The sequence below is a fragment of the Barbatula barbatula genome, assembly GCF_947034865.1.
Source record: "Barbatula barbatula genome assembly, chromosome: 15".
NCBI classification, from domain to species: Eukaryota; Metazoa; Chordata; class Actinopteri; order Cypriniformes; family Nemacheilidae; genus Barbatula; species Barbatula barbatula.
Genome location: NC_136778.1, coordinates 115,876 through 135,039, shown reverse-complemented (window position 1 = coordinate 135,039; position 19,164 = coordinate 115,876). Strand labels below are relative to the sequence as shown.

General features: G+C 42.7%; 2 protein-coding genes across 11 annotated transcripts in view; both read right to left on the bottom strand.

Annotated features, from left to right (window-relative positions):
* LOC306904882 (echinoderm microtubule-associated protein-like 1) overlaps nucleotides 1-5,321 on the bottom strand; it is a 5,878-nt gene extending 557 nt beyond the window's left edge. The window contains exons 1-7 of one of the 8 annotated variants that reach the window (XM_079475061.1): nucleotides 5,155-5,268; nucleotides 4,835-4,925; nucleotides 4,367-4,549; nucleotides 4,045-4,177; nucleotides 3,890-3,970; nucleotides 3,778-3,809; nucleotides 190-216 (exon numbers count right to left, since the gene is read on the bottom strand). In XM_079475061.1, the coding sequence (XP_079331187.1) occupies nucleotides 190-216; nucleotides 3,778-3,809; nucleotides 3,890-3,970; nucleotides 4,045-4,177; nucleotides 4,367-4,523 (430 nt within the window). In that variant the 5' untranslated portion in view covers nucleotides 4,524-4,549; nucleotides 4,835-4,925; nucleotides 5,155-5,268. Of the gene's footprint in view, nucleotides 1-189; nucleotides 217-3,777; nucleotides 3,810-3,889; nucleotides 3,971-4,044; nucleotides 4,178-4,366; nucleotides 4,550-4,630; nucleotides 4,926-5,154 lie in introns of all 8 variants that reach the window. The other 7 variants (XM_079475064.1, XM_079475060.1, XM_079475065.1 and 4 more) reach the window with 7 other exon arrangements.
* Nucleotides 5,322-6,955: 1,634 nt separating this feature from the next.
* Nucleotides 6,956-16,784, bottom strand: LOC306904502 (bromo adjacent homology domain-containing 1 protein). 3 transcript variants are annotated; one of them, XM_079474469.1, is made up of 8 exons: nucleotides 16,698-16,768; nucleotides 15,165-15,248; nucleotides 13,577-15,001; nucleotides 9,576-9,868; nucleotides 9,026-9,185; nucleotides 8,862-8,941; nucleotides 8,493-8,584; nucleotides 6,956-8,412 (listed from the first exon to the last, which is right to left on the bottom strand). In XM_079474469.1, exons 2-8 carry the CDS (start codon nucleotides 15,184-15,186, stop codon nucleotides 8,226-8,228), a joined length of 2,259 nt encoding a protein of 752 aa, XP_079330595.1. In that variant the 5' UTR covers nucleotides 15,187-15,248; nucleotides 16,698-16,768; the 3' UTR covers nucleotides 6,956-8,225. The 3 variants fall into 3 exon arrangements, with proteins under 3 accessions (XP_079330595.1, XP_079330597.1, XP_079330596.1); XM_079474470.1 differs by having other exon boundaries at nucleotides 7,002-8,412; nucleotides 9,576-9,865; XM_079474471.1 differs by lacking the exon at nucleotides 15,165-15,248 and having other exon boundaries at nucleotides 16,698-16,784.
* Between the last annotated feature and the right edge of the window lie 2,380 nt (nucleotides 16,785-19,164).

Here is a 19,164-nt window from a genome sequence, read left to right as displayed (position 1 = left end):
AGATCTGTATATTGTGTTTATAATTGACTTTCATTGACATGAATGTTAAGTGCTCTCTTTGATCAATGAATAAATGTACATTGATGATGTTTCAGAGCTGAACTGAGGTTTCTTTAGTTATTGAGACTTCTTGGGTTCTTCTGCTCTTTAGGTAAAACCACAAAATAAGTGATCTGGGGCGAGACCTACCTTTGCATTGAGTCACACGCCTAGAGCCTAAAGAATACAAGCAAAAAATGCATTAGTATTAACAAACATAATCAAATATATTTCCTTTAAACACTGAGACAGAGGAGCTTCTGATATGTCATCAATACAGTTAAGACAAAAGATGACTATTGATTGACTTTAGATAAACCTTAAGATTAGAACAAAATATTGCAATCCCTTTATATATTTCTGCACGCCATCATCGCTGTAAACCCTCAATGCTGCACACCCTCATCTCTGTACACCCTGACTGATTTAAGCCCTCATACCTGTATGGCCTCACGTTTGTAACCCCTCAACTCTGTAAACCCTCACGTTTGTAACCCCTCAACTCTGTAAACCCTCATTGCTGTACAACCTCATCACTGTCAGTCAAGTCAGCTTTATTTATATAGCGCTTTTGACAATTTTCATTGTTACAAAGCAGCTGTACAAGAAAATATTGACTTTAAGCAAAACATATAAGGTTATGCAAGTCAAAACACAGGTCAAATATCAGACTGTACACCACTCATTACTGAACACACAATCAATGTATGCCCTCATCACTGTACATCCTCATCACTGTACACACAATCACTGTACATCCTCATCACTGTACACACAATCACTGTACATCCTCATCACTGTACACACAATCACTGTACATCCTCATCACTGTACACACAATCACTGTACATCCTCATCACTGTACACACAATCACTGTACATCCTCATCACTGTACGCCCTCATCACTGTACATCCTCATCACTGTACATCCTCATCACTGTATGCCCTCATCACTGTACATCCTCATCACTGTACATCCTCATCACTGTACACACAATCACTGTACATCATCATCACTGTACACACAATCACTGTACATCCTCATCACTGTACGCCCTCATCACTGTACATCCTCATCACTGTACACACAATCACTGTACATCCTCATCACTGTACACACAATCACTGTACATCCTCATCACTGTACACACAATCACTGTACATCCTCATCACTGTACGCCCTCATCACTGTACATCCTCATCACTGTACATCCTCATCACTGTACACACAATCACTGTACATCATCATCACTGTACACACAATCACTGTACATCCTCATCACTGTACGCCCTCATCACTGTACATCCTCATCACTGTACACACAATCACTGTACATCCTCATCACTGTACACACAATCACTGTACATCCTCATCACTGTACACACAATCACTGTACATCCTCATCACTGTACACACAATCACTGTACATCCTCATCACTGTACGCCCTCATCACTGTACATCCTCATCACTGTACATCCTCATCACTGTACACACAATCACTGTACATCATCATCACTGTACACACAATCACTGTACATCCTCATCACTGTACACACAATCACTGTACATCCTCATCACTGTACACACAATCACTGTACATCCTCATCACTGTACACACAATCACTGGTTGCCCTCATCACTGTACATCCTCATCACTGTACATCCTCATCACTGTATGCCCTCATCACTGTACATCCTCATCACTGTACGCCCTCATCACTGTACATCCTCATCACTGTACGCCCTCATCACTGTACGCCCTCATCACTGTACACACAATCACTGTACACGCAATCACTGTACATCCTCATCACTGTACGTCCTCATCACTGTACATCCTCATCACTGTACGTCCTCATCACTGTACGCCCTCATCACTGTACACACAATCACTGTACACGCAATCACTGTACATCCTCATCACTGTACGTCCTCATCACTGTACATCCTCATCACTGTACATCCTCATCACTGTACGCCCTCATCACTGTACACACAATCACTGTACACACAATCACTGTACATCCTCATCACTGTACGCCCTCATCACTGTACACACAATCACAGTACACAATGACTGTATGCCCTCATCACTGTACACACAATCACAGTACACGCAATCACTGTATGCCCTCATCACTGTACACACAATCACTGTACATCCTCATCACTGTACATTCTCATCACTGTACGCCCTCATCACTGTACACACAATCACTGTACATGCAATCACTGTACATCCTCATCACTGTACGTCCTCATCACTGTACACACAATCACTGTACATCCCTCATCACTGTACATCCTCATCACTGTACGCCCTCATCACTGTACGCCCTCATCACTGCACATCATCATCACTGTACATCCTCATCACTGTACACACAATCACTGTACACACAATCACTGTACACGCAATCACTGTACATCCTCATCACTGTACGTCCTCATCACTGTACGCCCTCATCACTGTACATCCTCATCACTGTACGCCCTCATCAGTGTACACACAATCACTGTACACACAATCACTGTACATCCTCATCACTGTACATCCTCATCACTGTACACACAATCACAGTACACGCAATCACTGTACATCCTCATCACTGTACGCCCTCATCACTGTACATCCTCATCACTGTACACACAATCACTGTACATCCTCATCACTGTACACACAATCACTGGTTGCCCTCATCACTGTACACACAATCAAAGTATGCCCTCATCACTGTACATCCTCATCACTGTACATCCTCATCACTGTACACACAATCAAAGTATGCCCTCATCACTGTACATCCTCATCACTGTACATCCTCATCACTGTACGCCCTCATCACTGTACACACAATCACTGTACATCATCATCACTGTACACACAATCACTGGTTGCCCTCATCACTGTACACACAATCAAAGTATGCCCTCATCACTGTACATCCTCATCACTGTACATCCTCATCACTGTACATCCTCATTACTGTACATCCTCATCACTGTACGCCCTCATCACTGTACACACAATCACTGTACATCCTCATCACTGTACACACAATCACTGGTTGCCCTCATCACTGTACATCCTCATCACTGTACATCCTCATCACTGTATGCCCTCATCACTGTACATCCTCATCACTGTACGCCCTCATCACTGTACACACAATCACTGTACATCCTCATCACTGTACACACAATCACTGTACACACAATCACAGTACATCCTCATCACTGTACATCCTCATCACTGTACACACAATCACTGTACATCTTCATCACTCAACGCCCTCACCACTGTACGCCCTCATCAATGTACGCCCTCATCACTATACATCCTCATCACTGTACACACAATCACTGTACACCCTCATCACTGTATGCCCTCACTGTTTTAAGCCCTCAAACCTGTACACTCTCATCACTGTACACACAATCACAGTACGCCCTCATCACTGTACACACAATCACAGTACGCCCTCATCACTGTACTCCCTCACTGTTGTATGCCTTCATTGCTTAACGGCCTCATCATTGTACACTCTCACTGTTGTATGCCCTCATCAGTGAACGCCCTCATTCCTGTAAAGTGAACACCCTAATTTCCCCACTGTTGTCCGTTTTCATTGCTATACAACACCAATGCCGAATGCCCTTACCGCTCTACGCTCTCAACAGTGTACACCATTATCACTGTAAACCCATTGTGTGATTTCTGAGAGCAGTTCTTACCTGTTAGAGCTGAACTGCTTTCCTTGGGTTTGCTGCAGGGGAAGAGTAGAGCTTTAGAGAGACAGAACTGATTTATTACAGCACTGAAGGAAGTCTCAAGATCTCCACTTACCTCTCCAGCAGTTTGATGCAGGTTTGAGGTTTACTGCTCACTGATGCACTCAGACATTCTTTTACATTTCCAGCAGGAGTTCTGCAGAACAATCACACAGAGATCAGATGGAGCCGTCACAGAACACGAACATCTTCCTCAGATTTCATATGAACCTCTTGCTGGCTGGTGAGGGGCTGTAGTTTCTGGAGGAGGGCGAGGCGGGCAGTGTTGAGCTCTTCTTCAATAGTGAGGTGCTCGTGCTGCTTGATGCTCTAGAGGTCACGATCATAGATGCAGGCCGTGCTGCTTCAACAGCAAACAGAGCAAAACATAAGACATAAGGCTTCAGGTCATTTGAACATGATGATGTGAAGGATGTTCAGTAGTTTATTAAATCTGTTAATTCACAAAAACATTGAAAACATTTTGTTGCCTCTGTGTCAAGTGCAAATACTGAGTTTGTGTGATTATAAAGCATGTGTGTGTGTGTTAGACCTTTAGCTGGAGGTCTTTTAATGAGAGATGCAGTTTGTTCTTCAGAGATGTTGAGCCTCTTGAGCACATCAGCCAAGGTCATCTTCAACAGCTGAATCTCATCCTCCTGCATCTGAACACGCTGCTCTAAATACATCAGACGATCCGTCACTTCCATCCCACTGTGATGAGAACACTGATCATCTGACAGACACAAACAACATTTATCATCAAAACCTGCAGCACAGAATCACAAGACAAAACTCTCAGTTATCACCTCCATACCATTCATTCACTCAGACACACAAGAGCTCAAGATGAGATTTCCGTGCAGGAGGCTAAAAGCGGAAAATGCTCTTATCTCTCCAGGAGGTATAAAAGAGATCTTAAAGCTTTGTGTTATTAAAGGACTTCTTATCGTTATTTAGCAGTTGACCAGAAGATCAAACATGACACAAGAAAACAAGGGAATGAGACGTTTGCACAGACATTAATAATGATGAAAGTGTTTTTGTGGCTTCAGCAAACATCAGCTTCAGTGTCCATATGGAGGTGTGGATTATATCAGACTGTAATCTCACTGCAGGAGAAGATTTAACACACACAGATCCCTTCAGAAACAATAACACTCACATGTGTGTCAACAGAAGAGAAACACGTTAACAACAACAAACATTCATAAGTCAAAATATGAAAACAATGATGTGATTTAATGATGCTTCATGAACACAAATGTTTAGAATCTGCACGTCATGCACTTAAAGACAAATGATAATAATAATAATAAAGTGTTGATGTAGTTGACTAACCCATGCTGAAGTCAGCGTCAGGAGGCAGAAGAGCATCTTCACATTCAGCACAACTCTCCATCACTTCATTCAGTTTAACATCAGACATTGAAAAGAAGCGTTCAATTCTGTTCTGTTGGATTTAGATGAGACGTGAGCTCCTCCTCTCAGATAATCCGTCTCAACACAGAAGGATGATGTCATGACAGATTAAAGCTCTGTAGGCTAAGCGTCTCAGCTGCTTTGCATTGATGTGAGGTTCAAAGAATTCTGCAACAAACTGCAAAATTCACCTTACTGTAACTTCTCTGTAAAGATATAAAGACCGACACCAGTTGACCTTTTACTGTAAATCAGTGTGAGTTTTTCTCATCGCCACACACTCTCAGAGCCACGGAGACGTTTTAAAGCTTCAGGTTGTTTATAAATAGCTTATCTGACAGATCACTTTTATTTCAGCGATTACAATTGTTATTATTATTATTAACAGAAACATGTCTTTAGAAGAAACTATCTACTTTAAACACATTGCTTGAAGTGTTGTAAAGGTGCCGTGTCTGTGGTTTCATTCACATCCACATATGTTTACTCCTGTGTTGTACTTATTATTCTTTGTTTGTTACTTGACACTATAATGTTCATACGGTTACTTGTACTCAGTCATGTCTCTGTTTACCGCACATTATTGCACCATGATATGCATTTAACTGTCAAATTAATAGTGAGATGATCCGTTTATTTGTTAATCGATTGTCTGTTAACTGTCCACTTAACGGTTTAACTGATAGTGAAATTATCTATATGTTGTAAATCGATGTTTGATGTTTTTCTGTGATGAATGTGTAAAGCTGGTGTCAGCAGACATCCTCTCATGGCTTTACAGTCTTAATACATTGTGTAGGGAAAAACAACACAAACAGATCTCACTGTTTTCCCACAAAGGATTTTATAAATACTTTTTCATTGAACAATAATCAGCAGGGATGAAAAAAATACATTGAACATTTAACGCACGTTATTTGAAAAAGAATCTGTTCATATACTCATTTCAATCTCTTCAATATAGAAGCACTAAATTAAACAAAGTGCATAGTGTTGGTCAGAACTGGGGCATCCAAAGCAAGAGCTCATTTCTGATTGGTCAGTATAAACGGTCATATCTTCACATGAATTCATGGGACAAAAACTCAAAATACTCCAGATCTTCACATTCTGATACAATTGTCAAGAACAGACCAACACACACTTTTGAAAGTTTTCATCATCACTGAAATGTTCTGTCATTAAACTGTATTGTCTATAGGAATGAAGCCATTAAAATAGAGTCAAATCTGAACAGCAGAAAGCGTCACAGCTGCATTCTGAAAGAGAAAACGCATTACAAACTCAAAATCCATATACAGAGAAATAATGAAGTAAAAGGCTCAGTGTGAATGTAGAATCCTTTACCTGTTTACCTGACAGACATGTGTGTGAATGTAGTCATCATATGAACACACACTACATGAACGGCTTTATCATTCCACAGAAACATGATACGAGACCTTGGTCCCTGCGACATCAACTCAAGACTTCATTTCAAATTAGAACATGGACTTCATTAAATCATTTCAGAACAATCGTCACATAATAGCATTTACCACCACATTGCACAGGACTTCAATACATTGTGTTTACCTAAGAGAGCTTGAAATGTATGTATATATATATATATATATCTACTTTAATATTTAATCCATTTTAAATAATTTCTATAAATACAAAAGGATTATAAATGCACTGTGCAAGGCTTTAGAAGCTCCCGTAAAACATATTTTTTCTTCTAAAAACACAAACATAATCTAATAGTGTCGTAAAATACAAGCAGTCAAATTCAGCACTTTAGTCCAAATCAAAATGACATCACATTAAATAGCTTCTGGTCTCAAAAATAGTCCTACAAATATATAACTGCATTTTCCAGATTTAGAAAGAGCCATAATAAAATATCTTTTTTGTTCAGAAATAAAGAAGAAATGAAAAGCAGAAGGCAAAAGTTTCACAACAATTACAGAAATGTACATCCGATCAGTATTGATTTCTGTCCATTCTGTAAGTCTGAAGGTTATTCTGCACACATATTAAACATCATTCATATATCATATCATACATTAAATGTAAGCACTGGAACAATGACATAAGCTTAACAAATCCTGACACCAGTGAATGAACAGCATGATGAAAAGACGATAACTGCAAAGAAATGTCTTATTAAACTACAGCTGCATGGTTAAAGTTTTGCCTGGTGATGGTTGTGTGTCGTGAAATGGAAGGAAATTCTACTTAAACAAGTTTTGTGCAATTCTTGTGCAAGGAAATGTACAAAAAAACAAATACACAAAAGCTTAATGAGTGCATCCTTATAATAATTCTGTCAGAGATCCAAAGTGTATGTTATGTCTCAGTATTTGTGTTTTTCAGCTGTGTGTGTGTGTGTGTCCTGTTGAGAAGCGCTGAATGAAATTATTCACATAACATACACAAACCATAAAAGTCTTCAACACGATTTATGTTCAACTGATAGCTAGAAGTTTGTTGTAGACGTTAACATGACGGTCTCCATCTAAAGGCCCATCACTAGGCTTAGAGATCTCTCAGAATGAGAAGCGATGATGTAAATGATGAAGGAATGATCTTTAGGGTCAGACCAGAACTAACAATACTAAACTACAGGGAACTTCAGCTCATGCTCTCGGCTTACGTTGTCAGCTCATCATCTACATGCGGATGAGAAAATAAAAAACACACTCATGTGAACTCACTGGTGTGAAACTTTGGCTCTGGATCTTGTTGAGCTTATGGACTCATTTCCAAAAGTGTTAAAATGATCATTCATCATCCAACAGCAAAATATCTACAACCACAAGCCTCTTAACCTCATTTCTACATTGAATGACCGTAAATGTCCAAAGTATGTCTGGTTCTTCCCAATGTACATGACAGAATGAATCAGATACGGTCAAACCTTCAGCCGGCCGATACGCTGCATCTTTAGCGTGTCATGTGAGCGGAGGCCCGTCCGGACGTCTCTGTTTCCACAGCAGCTACACACTTCACTGCAGGTTCTTTAAGATGCGTCCGTGTCTGAAGTCATAGACGTGACGGCACAGGTACACTAGATCTGGATCTACGTCATAGGGCACGAGGCGGTGAGTTGGGGTGAGGCTATCAGAGGGGTCGGGTACCATCGGGACGCCACCGGACACGCCCTCTGACCGCCGCTTCACCAAGGCACAAAATCTGGAAATAACATGATAATTATTATTATAATAACACAACAATGTGCATGATGACATCACCGGAGGAGAAATGGATCTCACCTGCAGTATTGTGCTAAAGGCAGAACATAACATCTGTCCTCGATACAGGCCACACTGTTCTCATCCTGGTGTCGAGAGGCAAATATTTCATTCTGAAAATAAAGGTTTCCCATCAGGACGTCACTGTGTGTGCACTTCCTGCTGGAGGATTCTAGTGTGCGTTTAACACACAATAACAGTCTACATGATAACAACAACAGCACACATACAGACACTGACATTATTTTATTAAGAGCTCAAGAGTCCTGTGATCATGGTTAAATGAAAAGATTTTTCTCTTCAGTCACTTAAAATCATCAAGAAAATGATGTTCCATTTTAAACAGACGATGACTAAACTACATGAGCAAATGACGCTGCAGTACTTCACCTCACAGTGCATGCTGGGATCTCTGCCTCCTTGAGTGTGTTCAGGTCGATAATACCAGAAGAGACTCATCATCAGCTCTCCTACAACACACCAGAGTCAGCACAGCACACATATAAAGTCATGAATCATTGAACACCTGAATCGAGATGAGTTATGTGCGTCACCTGTTCTGGGCTCCACCCACAGACATGAAATCTTGGCCACGTATGGCAGCGATTTCTTTCGGGGTCCAGATCGTAAGAGCACAGTGTCTCGAACCCGGATCACTTCTCCATTCCGTTCAACTCCTTCATAACACTGACGCAGAACCGTCTCATCGTCACCCTGTCAAATCAACATCATTACAGGCGGTTACAGCCACAACACAAGGAGAGAGATAACACACTCTATAGGGGTTTTTATTTAAATAAGTTAAGCTATAAACAAACATGGTGTGGAAAGAAATTAATCAGGTTACAAAAGACACAAGTGAGCACAGCTATGCCCGGACGATCGCACCAGTCTCGCCCTCAGAGTGTGGCGAAGCACCTTCCTTTAAACACACACTAAAGGGTCCACAGCTGTAAGGAATCTGATCAATCAAACAAAAGTAAACGCCATTCCTGCCCCTAAGGGCAGACAGAGCTTAAATAAATATTGAATGTAACACAGGTCCAACACTCCTCTAAAACATGTCAGACTGAAGGTCTTTATGAGCGATTCCTGTGAACTCACAGCAATGAAGACTTCCTTTTCTGTGGACTCTCCGACAGGCCGCCAGCCGTTTGTCACCTGCTGCTGGTCGACTTTCTTCTGTTTGCTACCGGCTGTGGGATGTTTTTGGGATAATCTGGTCTGGGTCATAGCGAGTGATTTGTTTGGTGCTTTGGTGTTTTGAGGGCATCGTTTCAATGTGTGTCTGCATTCTGACGGCGTGGATATGAGACGCGGGGCAGAGTTTACTCCGAGATGAGCTGAAGACACGGCTGTAGATCGACTCTGTTCCTCTTGAGATGACGGCAAATCTTCTGAAAAACAAACACTGTGATATTCACCTCCATGCATTTCATTCATGGCATACTCACGGATGCTCAAGCTAACGGGGCTGCTAGCGGTGTTAATGGCACCAGCTGGAGCAGCTTGAGAATGGATTCACCTCCAGGCATTTAATTTATCCAACATCACTTTATTATCATCTATGTTGCTGGAAATCAGAGCTGTGACACAATAATACTGAGCTACACGAACGATTCACTTCAAACTTTCCAACAAACAATATTTCTGCATTCACGAGTTTGCCTATGCAGATAATAACAATAGAGCAGTGGTATAAAGGTATCCGTATTTGGCTTGCTGTCCAGGGAGCGTCCCAAACCCAGAGCACACCCCCCGGGGGCCTGCAGGAGAAAGTGGGCTCGAGGAGAGGAGCCGAGCTGGTGGAGAGATGCTTAAAACTTGTAGACATAACACAGGTAAGACAGCTTTGTCCATGTATGGGAGAGCTTGCTTGAGCTGATAGGGTAGATGCACAGATTGCTGATAGCAGAACAGCCGATCAGATTATCTGCTCTATCTCCTACCAAACTTTGTGAATAAAACATGAGTTCACCTGTGGGGATAATACCAATAGAGTAGGGGTAGAAAGGTATGCATATTTGGCGTGCTGTCCAGGGGGCGGGCCACAGGCTCGAACCCCAAAGGCGCTATTAACACGGGACAGCAGCCAGGCGAAGCATGCCTCCTGTTGCTGCGGAACCCAATGAGAAGTGAGGGCAGGCCTGAGGGAGAGGGAATAATGGCCACTGGTGCTGCTAGCTGGGCCAACCTCAACGCTGGCGGCAGCTTCCAGGCTAGGGGCCAGAGAGAGGGAAGGTAGGCCGGAAGCCAGGGCCTGTGTCGCTAGCAGAGGCAGCCTCATGTCAGTGATCAATGGCGGCCATGTGCTTGGGCCGAGGAATGTAGAGGGGAAGGGGTGCGGATGCAAGCTCACGCTGATTGAGGGCCTGTGGCGACATCCTGAAGATGGGGGGCCTTGTCAAGCTCCCGTGGTGGTTTGCCTAGGCTGTGAGTATGGAGAGCCGTTTGCTTGGCCCGGCTTGTCAGTGACTTTCGGCTGCAGAGAAGACCTTAGATGGAGGAGCTTCGGACTGAAGCAAAGCATAGAGACTGTATAGATATGCTTTGTTCAGCCGCCGGTTAAATTGGACGTCCCGGTTGGTGAGGGCCTGCTGTAGGCCCAGGACGGTCCACTTCTTGATGGCTGGGGTGGTGGGGAGTACTGAAGCCTATGAGGACACTGGAGAAGGGGTGGGTGTCTGGCGGGACGAGGTGATGATGTGCCTCAGTGCTTCGAGGCTGGCAGCCTTGCGGCAGAGCGGCTCAGTTGCTGTATCCAGGCCGGGGCTGGAGTGCTGATACGTGATCGAAGGCACCGGGAGATCCTGGGCGTTGTGGCTGTCGTTAAAGAAGGAGGTTGGGATCTCTGACATGCTTAAAACGTGTAGAGTTAACACAGGTAAGACAGCTTTGTCCATGTATGGGAGAGCTTGATTGAGCTGATAGGGTAGATGCAGTGATTGCTGATAGCGGATCAGCCAGGATTATTATCTGCTCAATCTCCTCACAAACTTTGTTAATTAAACAATTTCATTAGTTCGCCTATGCGGGTATCAAACAATATAGCAAGTGTAGAAAGGTATGCATATTTTGTGTACTGTCCAGGGGCGGGCCCTGAGCTTGGAACTGGCCTGAAATCAGAGTGCACCCCAAAGGTGCAATTAACGTGGGACAGCAGCCGGGTAACGCATACCTCCGGGGGGGACTGTCAAGAAGTGCGCGCATGCCTGTGGGACAGAGAGGGGGAATGGCGGCTGCTAGCGGAGGCAACCTCACACTAGCTGACAGCCTTGAGGCGGGCTTGGTTGGTGTATCCAGGCCAGTGTTGGAGTGCTGATACACGCTCAAAGGCGTCAGGAGATCCTGGGCAGTGGAGCTGTCGTTTAAGGTCTCTGACATGCTTAAAACGTGTAGAGATAACGCAGGTAAGACAACATTGTCTATTTATGGGAGAGCTTGAGCTGATAGGGTAGATGCAGTGATTGCTGATAGCAAATCAGATTATCTGCTCCATCTCCTACCGAACTTTGTTAATTAAACATCATTTCGGCTGCACACAAATGGATGAATGAATGAGTAAAACTTCAGGATGATGCATAACAGATTCTGGTCATGATTTGTGCGCCAAGTCACCTGTGACTGATATAAACAAGTTGTGTGATTCATTGAGTCACTACAGTAGTGTCCAGAAATGACATCTTGACTACTACTACAGATGTTTTATGGATTTTTCTGTGCGTGTTGTGTAGTTGTGTTTAGAGTGTAAACTAAAGCTCAGCTATGAGAATATAAGAAGGTTTGAAAGACAACACAACACATGAGTAAAGTTTAGTCAAGAATCAGGAGAATGACTGCTGTAGAAATTAAAACATCTGTTTTTAGTTTTTCTGTACATTGATCATGTATATTATTGGAATAAAACTCCCGCTGATATTTTGTTGGTTTATCTGAACCTTTAGGCCCAGTTTCACAGACACAGCTTAGCTTATGCCAGGACTAGGCACAGTTAAATTTTTAAAGGGGTGAATCGCCAGAAATACGTGTTTTTCTATGTCTTTGGTGTGTTATAAGTTGCTCATGTGTATTAGTCACGTAAAATAGCTAAAGTTAAGTGTGGGAACCTCACAGGTTGCCTCTTTGTTTGCTCTTCCAAAGGACGAGGCAACTAAAAACAAATGGTTACATTTTATGTACAATACGGTTCCAGAAAAGTACAGTCCGAATATTCAAGTATGTGCAGCGCATTTCACAGATGATTGCTTCACAAACCTGGGAGAGATCAAGATCGGCTATGCGCGGAAGCTTTTGTTAAAAAGTGGGGCAATTCCAACAGTTAAAACTCTGCAAGGACTGAAGACGCAAGTTGAGTTTGATGTTGTTGTTTCTTTGTGTGATCTGCAAATGTGCGCAACATGGAAAAAAGACAACATAAGACCTAATAATCAGTAATTATGTTCCAACTAGAAGCAACAAATGTGGTGTTAATAATGGGGTTTATTGTCTTAGTTGAGTCGCGACGAGACATGACGTAACACTGGTTGATCAAGAAGGGCTGAAGCACTCGTGTTATTTATTATGTTATCAATCCCTGATGTAATGCCAGCTTGTTTCTATCTCACACAAACTCTGTATGATGTATATGGTTGTTTGTTTGTAGTCAATTACACCTGATTTTCTGGATCAGATTCGGGCTCGAATTGACAAGGAAGGATCGATGCCATTTTATCACCTGTAAGTAGTTTTGGAACCTGATGTACGAATATGGTAGGAGGCGTTACATTTCCGTGCAGTATTCCATCAATCACTACACACTGGTTAACTGGCCAATCACAGCACACCTCGCTTTTCAGTGCGATGAGCTTTGTAATAGATCAGCGTGTTTCAGAGACGGAGCAAGACATGCACAGTGTTTGTAAAATACAGCGTTATTAACCTCAAATCATGTTTACACATTGAATTTCATCTAAAGCAAACAATAATATTCACATTTTCATTTTAGTCTGGGACTAATCTGTGAAACCGGGCATACGTGTCATTAAAAGCAAATATTGTACAAATATGACCGTTGACCACTAGTGTACATGATAAAGAGCTCCCGATGTAGGTGTGCTTGTTTTTACCTGTTTTGATTGGACGTGTACAGCGTGAGCAGCTGCTGGAGTACGAGCATGATCTTCTGTCGATGAACGTCTCGTGAAAACACGGTGAATTACACAAGAGAGAATGTGAGGAAGACAGCAGCTCTGCTCGTGGACAGAAGCTCAGAGTCCCTGCAGCTGGAGCTGCATGAGCGATGTGGACGTAATAACCCGAGTAACACGGATCGGCACACAGACACGGGTGAGCGCTGAGAGGAATCAGACATTCACGTTTGGCATTCTCCTTCTGTCTGAGGAACAGTGCCAGTCTGTGACAATACTCAACAGAGCCTTCTGAAGGACAGCAGTAATATGAACTCACGTCAGGTTCCACCTGCCCCTCTTTCACAATGTTCAGGGGATATCCCAGCATGCCACAGGAGTGATACACTGGTTTGGTTTCTGGAGAGTCTTCAAGCTTCTGCTTCCACTCAAAGCTCCTGCTTTTACAAACCTCACAGACATCTCTCACTCCAGATTCCCTCCTGCTTTGTTTCTTAGACTTCGGCCCTTTAGTCTTTCTGTGCACATCCTCTTTTCCTGAAAGACACGTGCCCTTTCTGTCTGATTTAATTCTGTGTTTGTGTGCAGTAGTCGAGCTGGTGAGCTTCATCAGAGCGGCGGCGTTCAGTCCAGCCACACGTCTGGGCGTAGGAGCGAACACATTCACTTCACTCACGTTCTTCTCTTGTGTCGTGGCTTTCTCGCACGTCTCAGAGCTCTGGTTTGAGTTGGGCCGAGTTCTGGTTGGCTCTGGAGCGATGGCACCATCCCTGCGTTTCTTAGAAAGTTTGGCACCAGACGGTCCCTGGGGTTTCTCCAGCAGCAGACTGTTGACGGCCTCGGCATTCAGAGAAGCAAGTCGCCGTTTCCGTGGTTCCCGAGCGAACGCTTTATGTGTTTTGGTTTTAGGTGTTTCTCGGTTCTCTACGGTTTTCTCTGTGGACTTCAGAATGGTTTTGTCATGTAAACCTGTGTCTGTATTCACCTCACATTCCTCCAGGACATCCAGACGAGAGAGCAGGACATGACAACTCAAGGCTTCACTCTCCGGTCCGCTGCGTCCACGCAAGGGGTAGAGCTTACGGCTCTGCTCGGCCCGCTGTCTCCTCGAAGTTTTGCATTTCATTCTTTTGGTCACATCTTTTTTACTCTTATTCAGTTTGTGCGAATCTTGACTCCTGCCATTATTCTGCATCCACGTCTCAGTTTGCTCCAGAACCTTGGCCTTGATTTTTTTCATCACGTCCTTCTTTGCCTTACCCGCTCGCATCGATGGTGCTGGCCTGGATCCGCCCACAGTGTCAACATGTGTCCAGCCCTCTACATGGTCCCGACTCTCAACGTGATGCTGGCCTGGGGAATGTCTTCTCCGAGCGTGGGTCATCACATGATCCCTGAGAAGACCTACAGAAGAGAAAATATGATGACATTTCACACAAAACCAAAAGACTTCTGATAACAGTGTAAAAAAATCCCTTAAGAACAGCAATCTCAAATCTATGAATGCTGGGACACAACAGCTCAATATTCACACCAGATTCCACCATAACAGTAAATCTATCATCACCTGTATTTCTGAAATCAGACATCTTTCCCTAAGGACATGTAGTAGTCATTCAGATCTAGAAACTGTTTTGCGATTGTGGAGAATCTGTATGATGAGAAATTCTTTATTATCCATTCACTGGTCATGAAGGAAATACAAACATCACGTTTAGAGTGCACTAGGGCTGAATTGATTCCTCCAATAACTCCAATACTTTTTGCCTTGTAGCTTTGTTTTATCTATTAAACTACAGTACACACAGAGCACTGCGTTTCCCCACGGACCATTATTACTGACGCACAGCCCTCTCAACTCTGTACATGTTGCAGGGCTCTCAGGTCTCAAGCATTCACTGTGAGACACACACATTTCAGTCTGCTCACACGTATGTCTCATGCTGATAAATAACTGATAGCTTATTGAAATGGTGAACTGCTATTTTACTTAGTAATAATCTATTTTGCGAGTGAAACTTGTTTTCTGGCTGCATTGAGTCCATCATACTAGATGCGGACTAGTGGATGCCGAGTCCTGTTATTTACACACAGGTCATCTGTCTGTTCTGCGTGTCTGAGTGAATGAACTGCACAGTTTAACGTGTTACACGCGTGACGCTCATGAACGTGTCTGCGTCTGCGCTGTGTGAGGACATGAACTTCATCTCTAGAGTTACTCTGAGAGTTTATTTCACGAACATTTTATTGTTTCAGTGAAGAAACAGACTAACTGCCCTAAAAATACACACAACCTGACAAAATAAGTCTGGTTAACTCTGTATTTTTAAGTGGACAAATATATTACTATTTAATAGAAAAAAAGAATCTAAAACTGATTTAGATCAACTAAATGCATCATGCATAAGCTGAAGTTAGTTCTCTTGTATATTTAGTATTGCTCTTTAATAAAGAAAACATACTTATTATCCGAATACTCGATTAATCAATGGAAAATCTGTAGAATAATCAATGACTAAAATAATGGACAGCTGCATCCTGAGAGTGACCTATACTGTATTCTTCACCAGTTAACGTGTATTAGCACTTGTGAAGATCCTCCTGAATACATCATTATTACACGTCATGAGCTCCTCATACTGTATTCAGAAATGACATGAAATATGAACTGGTTATATTTGAATGCGCAGGGATATTAATGAAAACAATGAGGAGAAACACTTGAGATTCTTGTGTCAGTGAGTGTTTTACTGATCTTCTTCACATCATGACAGCACTTGTTGTTTAATGTCTGATCTCAGGTGTGTGTGTGTATTTATCGGTTATTAGTTTGGCACATCGTCGAGCTTTTCCCTTTTCTTTGGTAAATTGTTTTACACGCCGTTAAAAACACAAACATTCACTCACTGTGACAACTGTTGTTAAACACTATCGAGTCATCACGACGTAGTTAAAAACCGCCTCCGATAGTGGCCAAACAACACACGCGTGCGCGCTTTAAAAGAGCGACTAATATAAAGACCAGACGCGCGCATCCGCAGCAATAACATGTGTTTTAATGGCATAAATGCGTTTTATGCGTATAAATGTTGTCACGTACCTGCAGCAGATACACAATCCGAGAAACGCGTCGAAGATTGTGTGCGTTTGTTCCTTCAGTTGCTGCTCTTCACTTCCTGCTTCATCTGAACCAATCATACACCCGCGTGCTGAACCTGCTCAACCAATCACACGCGTGCTGAACCGGCTCAACCAATTAGCGTACAACAGCCCTCAGCATCATATATTCATCACTACGCTCGGTTTGTTGTTTGATCCTCACAAACATCTATATTCTGAACTTGAGCACGTCATCAATTATGTTATTTCATGATCATGAGTTATAGATTGAGTTGACACTTTATTGAAGTTTTTCATGCTGTTAATAAACCATAAATCATGAGTCGAATCCAATTCCGTAGAGGCTTTTTTCTTTTATTTCCAAACACAAAAATACACTTGAAGTTTTCAGAATATAAATACACACAGTATTAAACTCCAGTAAATGTGACCAGAGACCCTGATTCACATTTTCACCTGAATCTTAGAATTATTCCTTCAGACGATGGAAGACACTTTATTCATCTCCAATTTACATTACACTCAACTGCACTGAACGTTTTGCGTGAAAACACTCCCTTAGTTTCATTATTTGATTTAATTGAGGATAAATTACTTGTTTGACACACATCAACATCATTCAGAGGCAAGCAAAGTCACCAGTGTGAATAAACCTAGGTTTAAAGGGGTCATATGGTGTGAATACGTGTTTTTCAGTGTCTTTGGTGTGTTATAAGTTGCTCATGTATGTATTAGACACGTAAAATGCCAAAAATGAAAGTGTCAGAACAAAAGATGAATTCTATGTAAAAGCGAATGCTCAGCCAGACCTGCCTGAAACACCTCCTGTAGCCACACCCCCACAAATCTACATCAACCCTCGTGTAGCCACACCCCCACACATCTACATCAACCCTCGTGTAGCCACACCCCCCCACATCTACATCAGCCCTCGTGTAGCCACACCCCCACACATCTACATCAACCCTCGTGTAGCCACACCCCCACAAATCTACATCAACCCTCGTGTAGCCACACCCCCACAAATCTACATCAGCCCTCGTGTAGCCACACCCCCACACATCTACATCAACCCTTGTGTAGCCACACCCCCACAAATCTACATCAACCCTCGTGTAGCCACACCCCCACAAATCTACATGTAAACACAAGTGAGGTGGGCGTACCTGTCTGTACCATTGAAGAGGAACCTGATGTTCCAAATATGGTCAGGGGCGTTACATTACCATCACACGCTTGCAGTATTCCACCAATCACTACACACTGGTGAACTGGCCAATCACAGCACACCTCACTTCTCAGAGCCATGAGCTTTGTAATAGATCATCGTGTTTCAGAGAGGCGGAGCAAAGAGGACATACAGACATGCACAGTGTGTGGAAAATACAGCGTTATTAACCTCAAATAGTGTATAAACATTGAATTACATCTAAACAATTATTTTAGTTTAAGTCGTGTCATATGACCCCTTTAAGTGATTTTATATCCTCTAATGTCCCTGTCATTTGCATTATGCTTTAACCCTGGAAACAACCTAAATAAATAAAAAGTGCAATTGATCGTAATTACCATTACAATGAGAGAGAGTTATTTTCTTTTAAGACACATGACCAAAAGCACATTGCGAGGTTCTTGTAGAATGTTATTTTGATTCATAAATCAAATATAATAATAAATATAAAATAAATGTTTTTAAACTAAACTGAACCTTGTCTCTGAATGGTTCAATGAATTAATCGTTTAATGTTGAAAAGGTCATTACCTAAACCGTACACATACGGGCTGACTGCCGTGTAAAATGTGGTTATGAAGAACTCAATTTCTGACCATGATGGAATACTGTGTGGGTTACAAGCCAGGTTCAGGATCAAATAAATGGTCCAGTCCACCTGAAAGAGCGCCATAGCTGCAAGAATAGCCACAGTGCTGCGCTGAAAGCCAGACCTCCTGGAGCGGTGCTGCTGCTGATGTTGGGTCACCGCCACACCCGGATCCTGTCGGGCTCTCACCACTTTCTGCTGAATGATCAGAATCCTCACAATCATACTGCTCGTCAGCGTGACTATCAGCAGAGGCAAAATGTTACACACCAGCAGAAATGAGTACTTGAAAATACGATTGGGAGTCGGACACTTTGACAGCGAACACTGGAAGAAATCTACAGGACAGCCGAGATAAGTGGAATTACCCTTGTCCTCCTTCAGGCTCATGGTAAACGCGGGCAGACTGAAGATCACAGCCAACATGGCACAGAACGCAGTGATGCCAAACACGTGACGCATGTTGTCCAAAAAGACGGGCTTGTTGACGCGCGTGTGGACGTCTCGCAGCTTCTGATAGCGATAAATGCTGATGACAACCGTAAAGAGAATGCTGCCAATCTCTCCAAACAAGGTCAAAAACTTGAGGAGCCTACAGCTCCAAACACTGATCCTGACCGACAGCCG

Coding starts and splice junctions, on each gene's coding strand:
- LOC306904502 (XM_079474469.1), bottom strand. CDS start 15,186: ATGTCTGATTTCAGAAATACAG. Junction 15,002..15,164: donor GTCTGATTTCAGAAATACAG/GTGATGATAGAT, acceptor TCTCTTCTGTAG/GTCTTCTCAGGGATCATGTG. Junction 9,186..9,575: donor AAAAGGAAGTCTTCATTGCT/GTGAGTTCACAG, acceptor TTGATTTGACAG/GGTGACGATGAGACGGTTCT.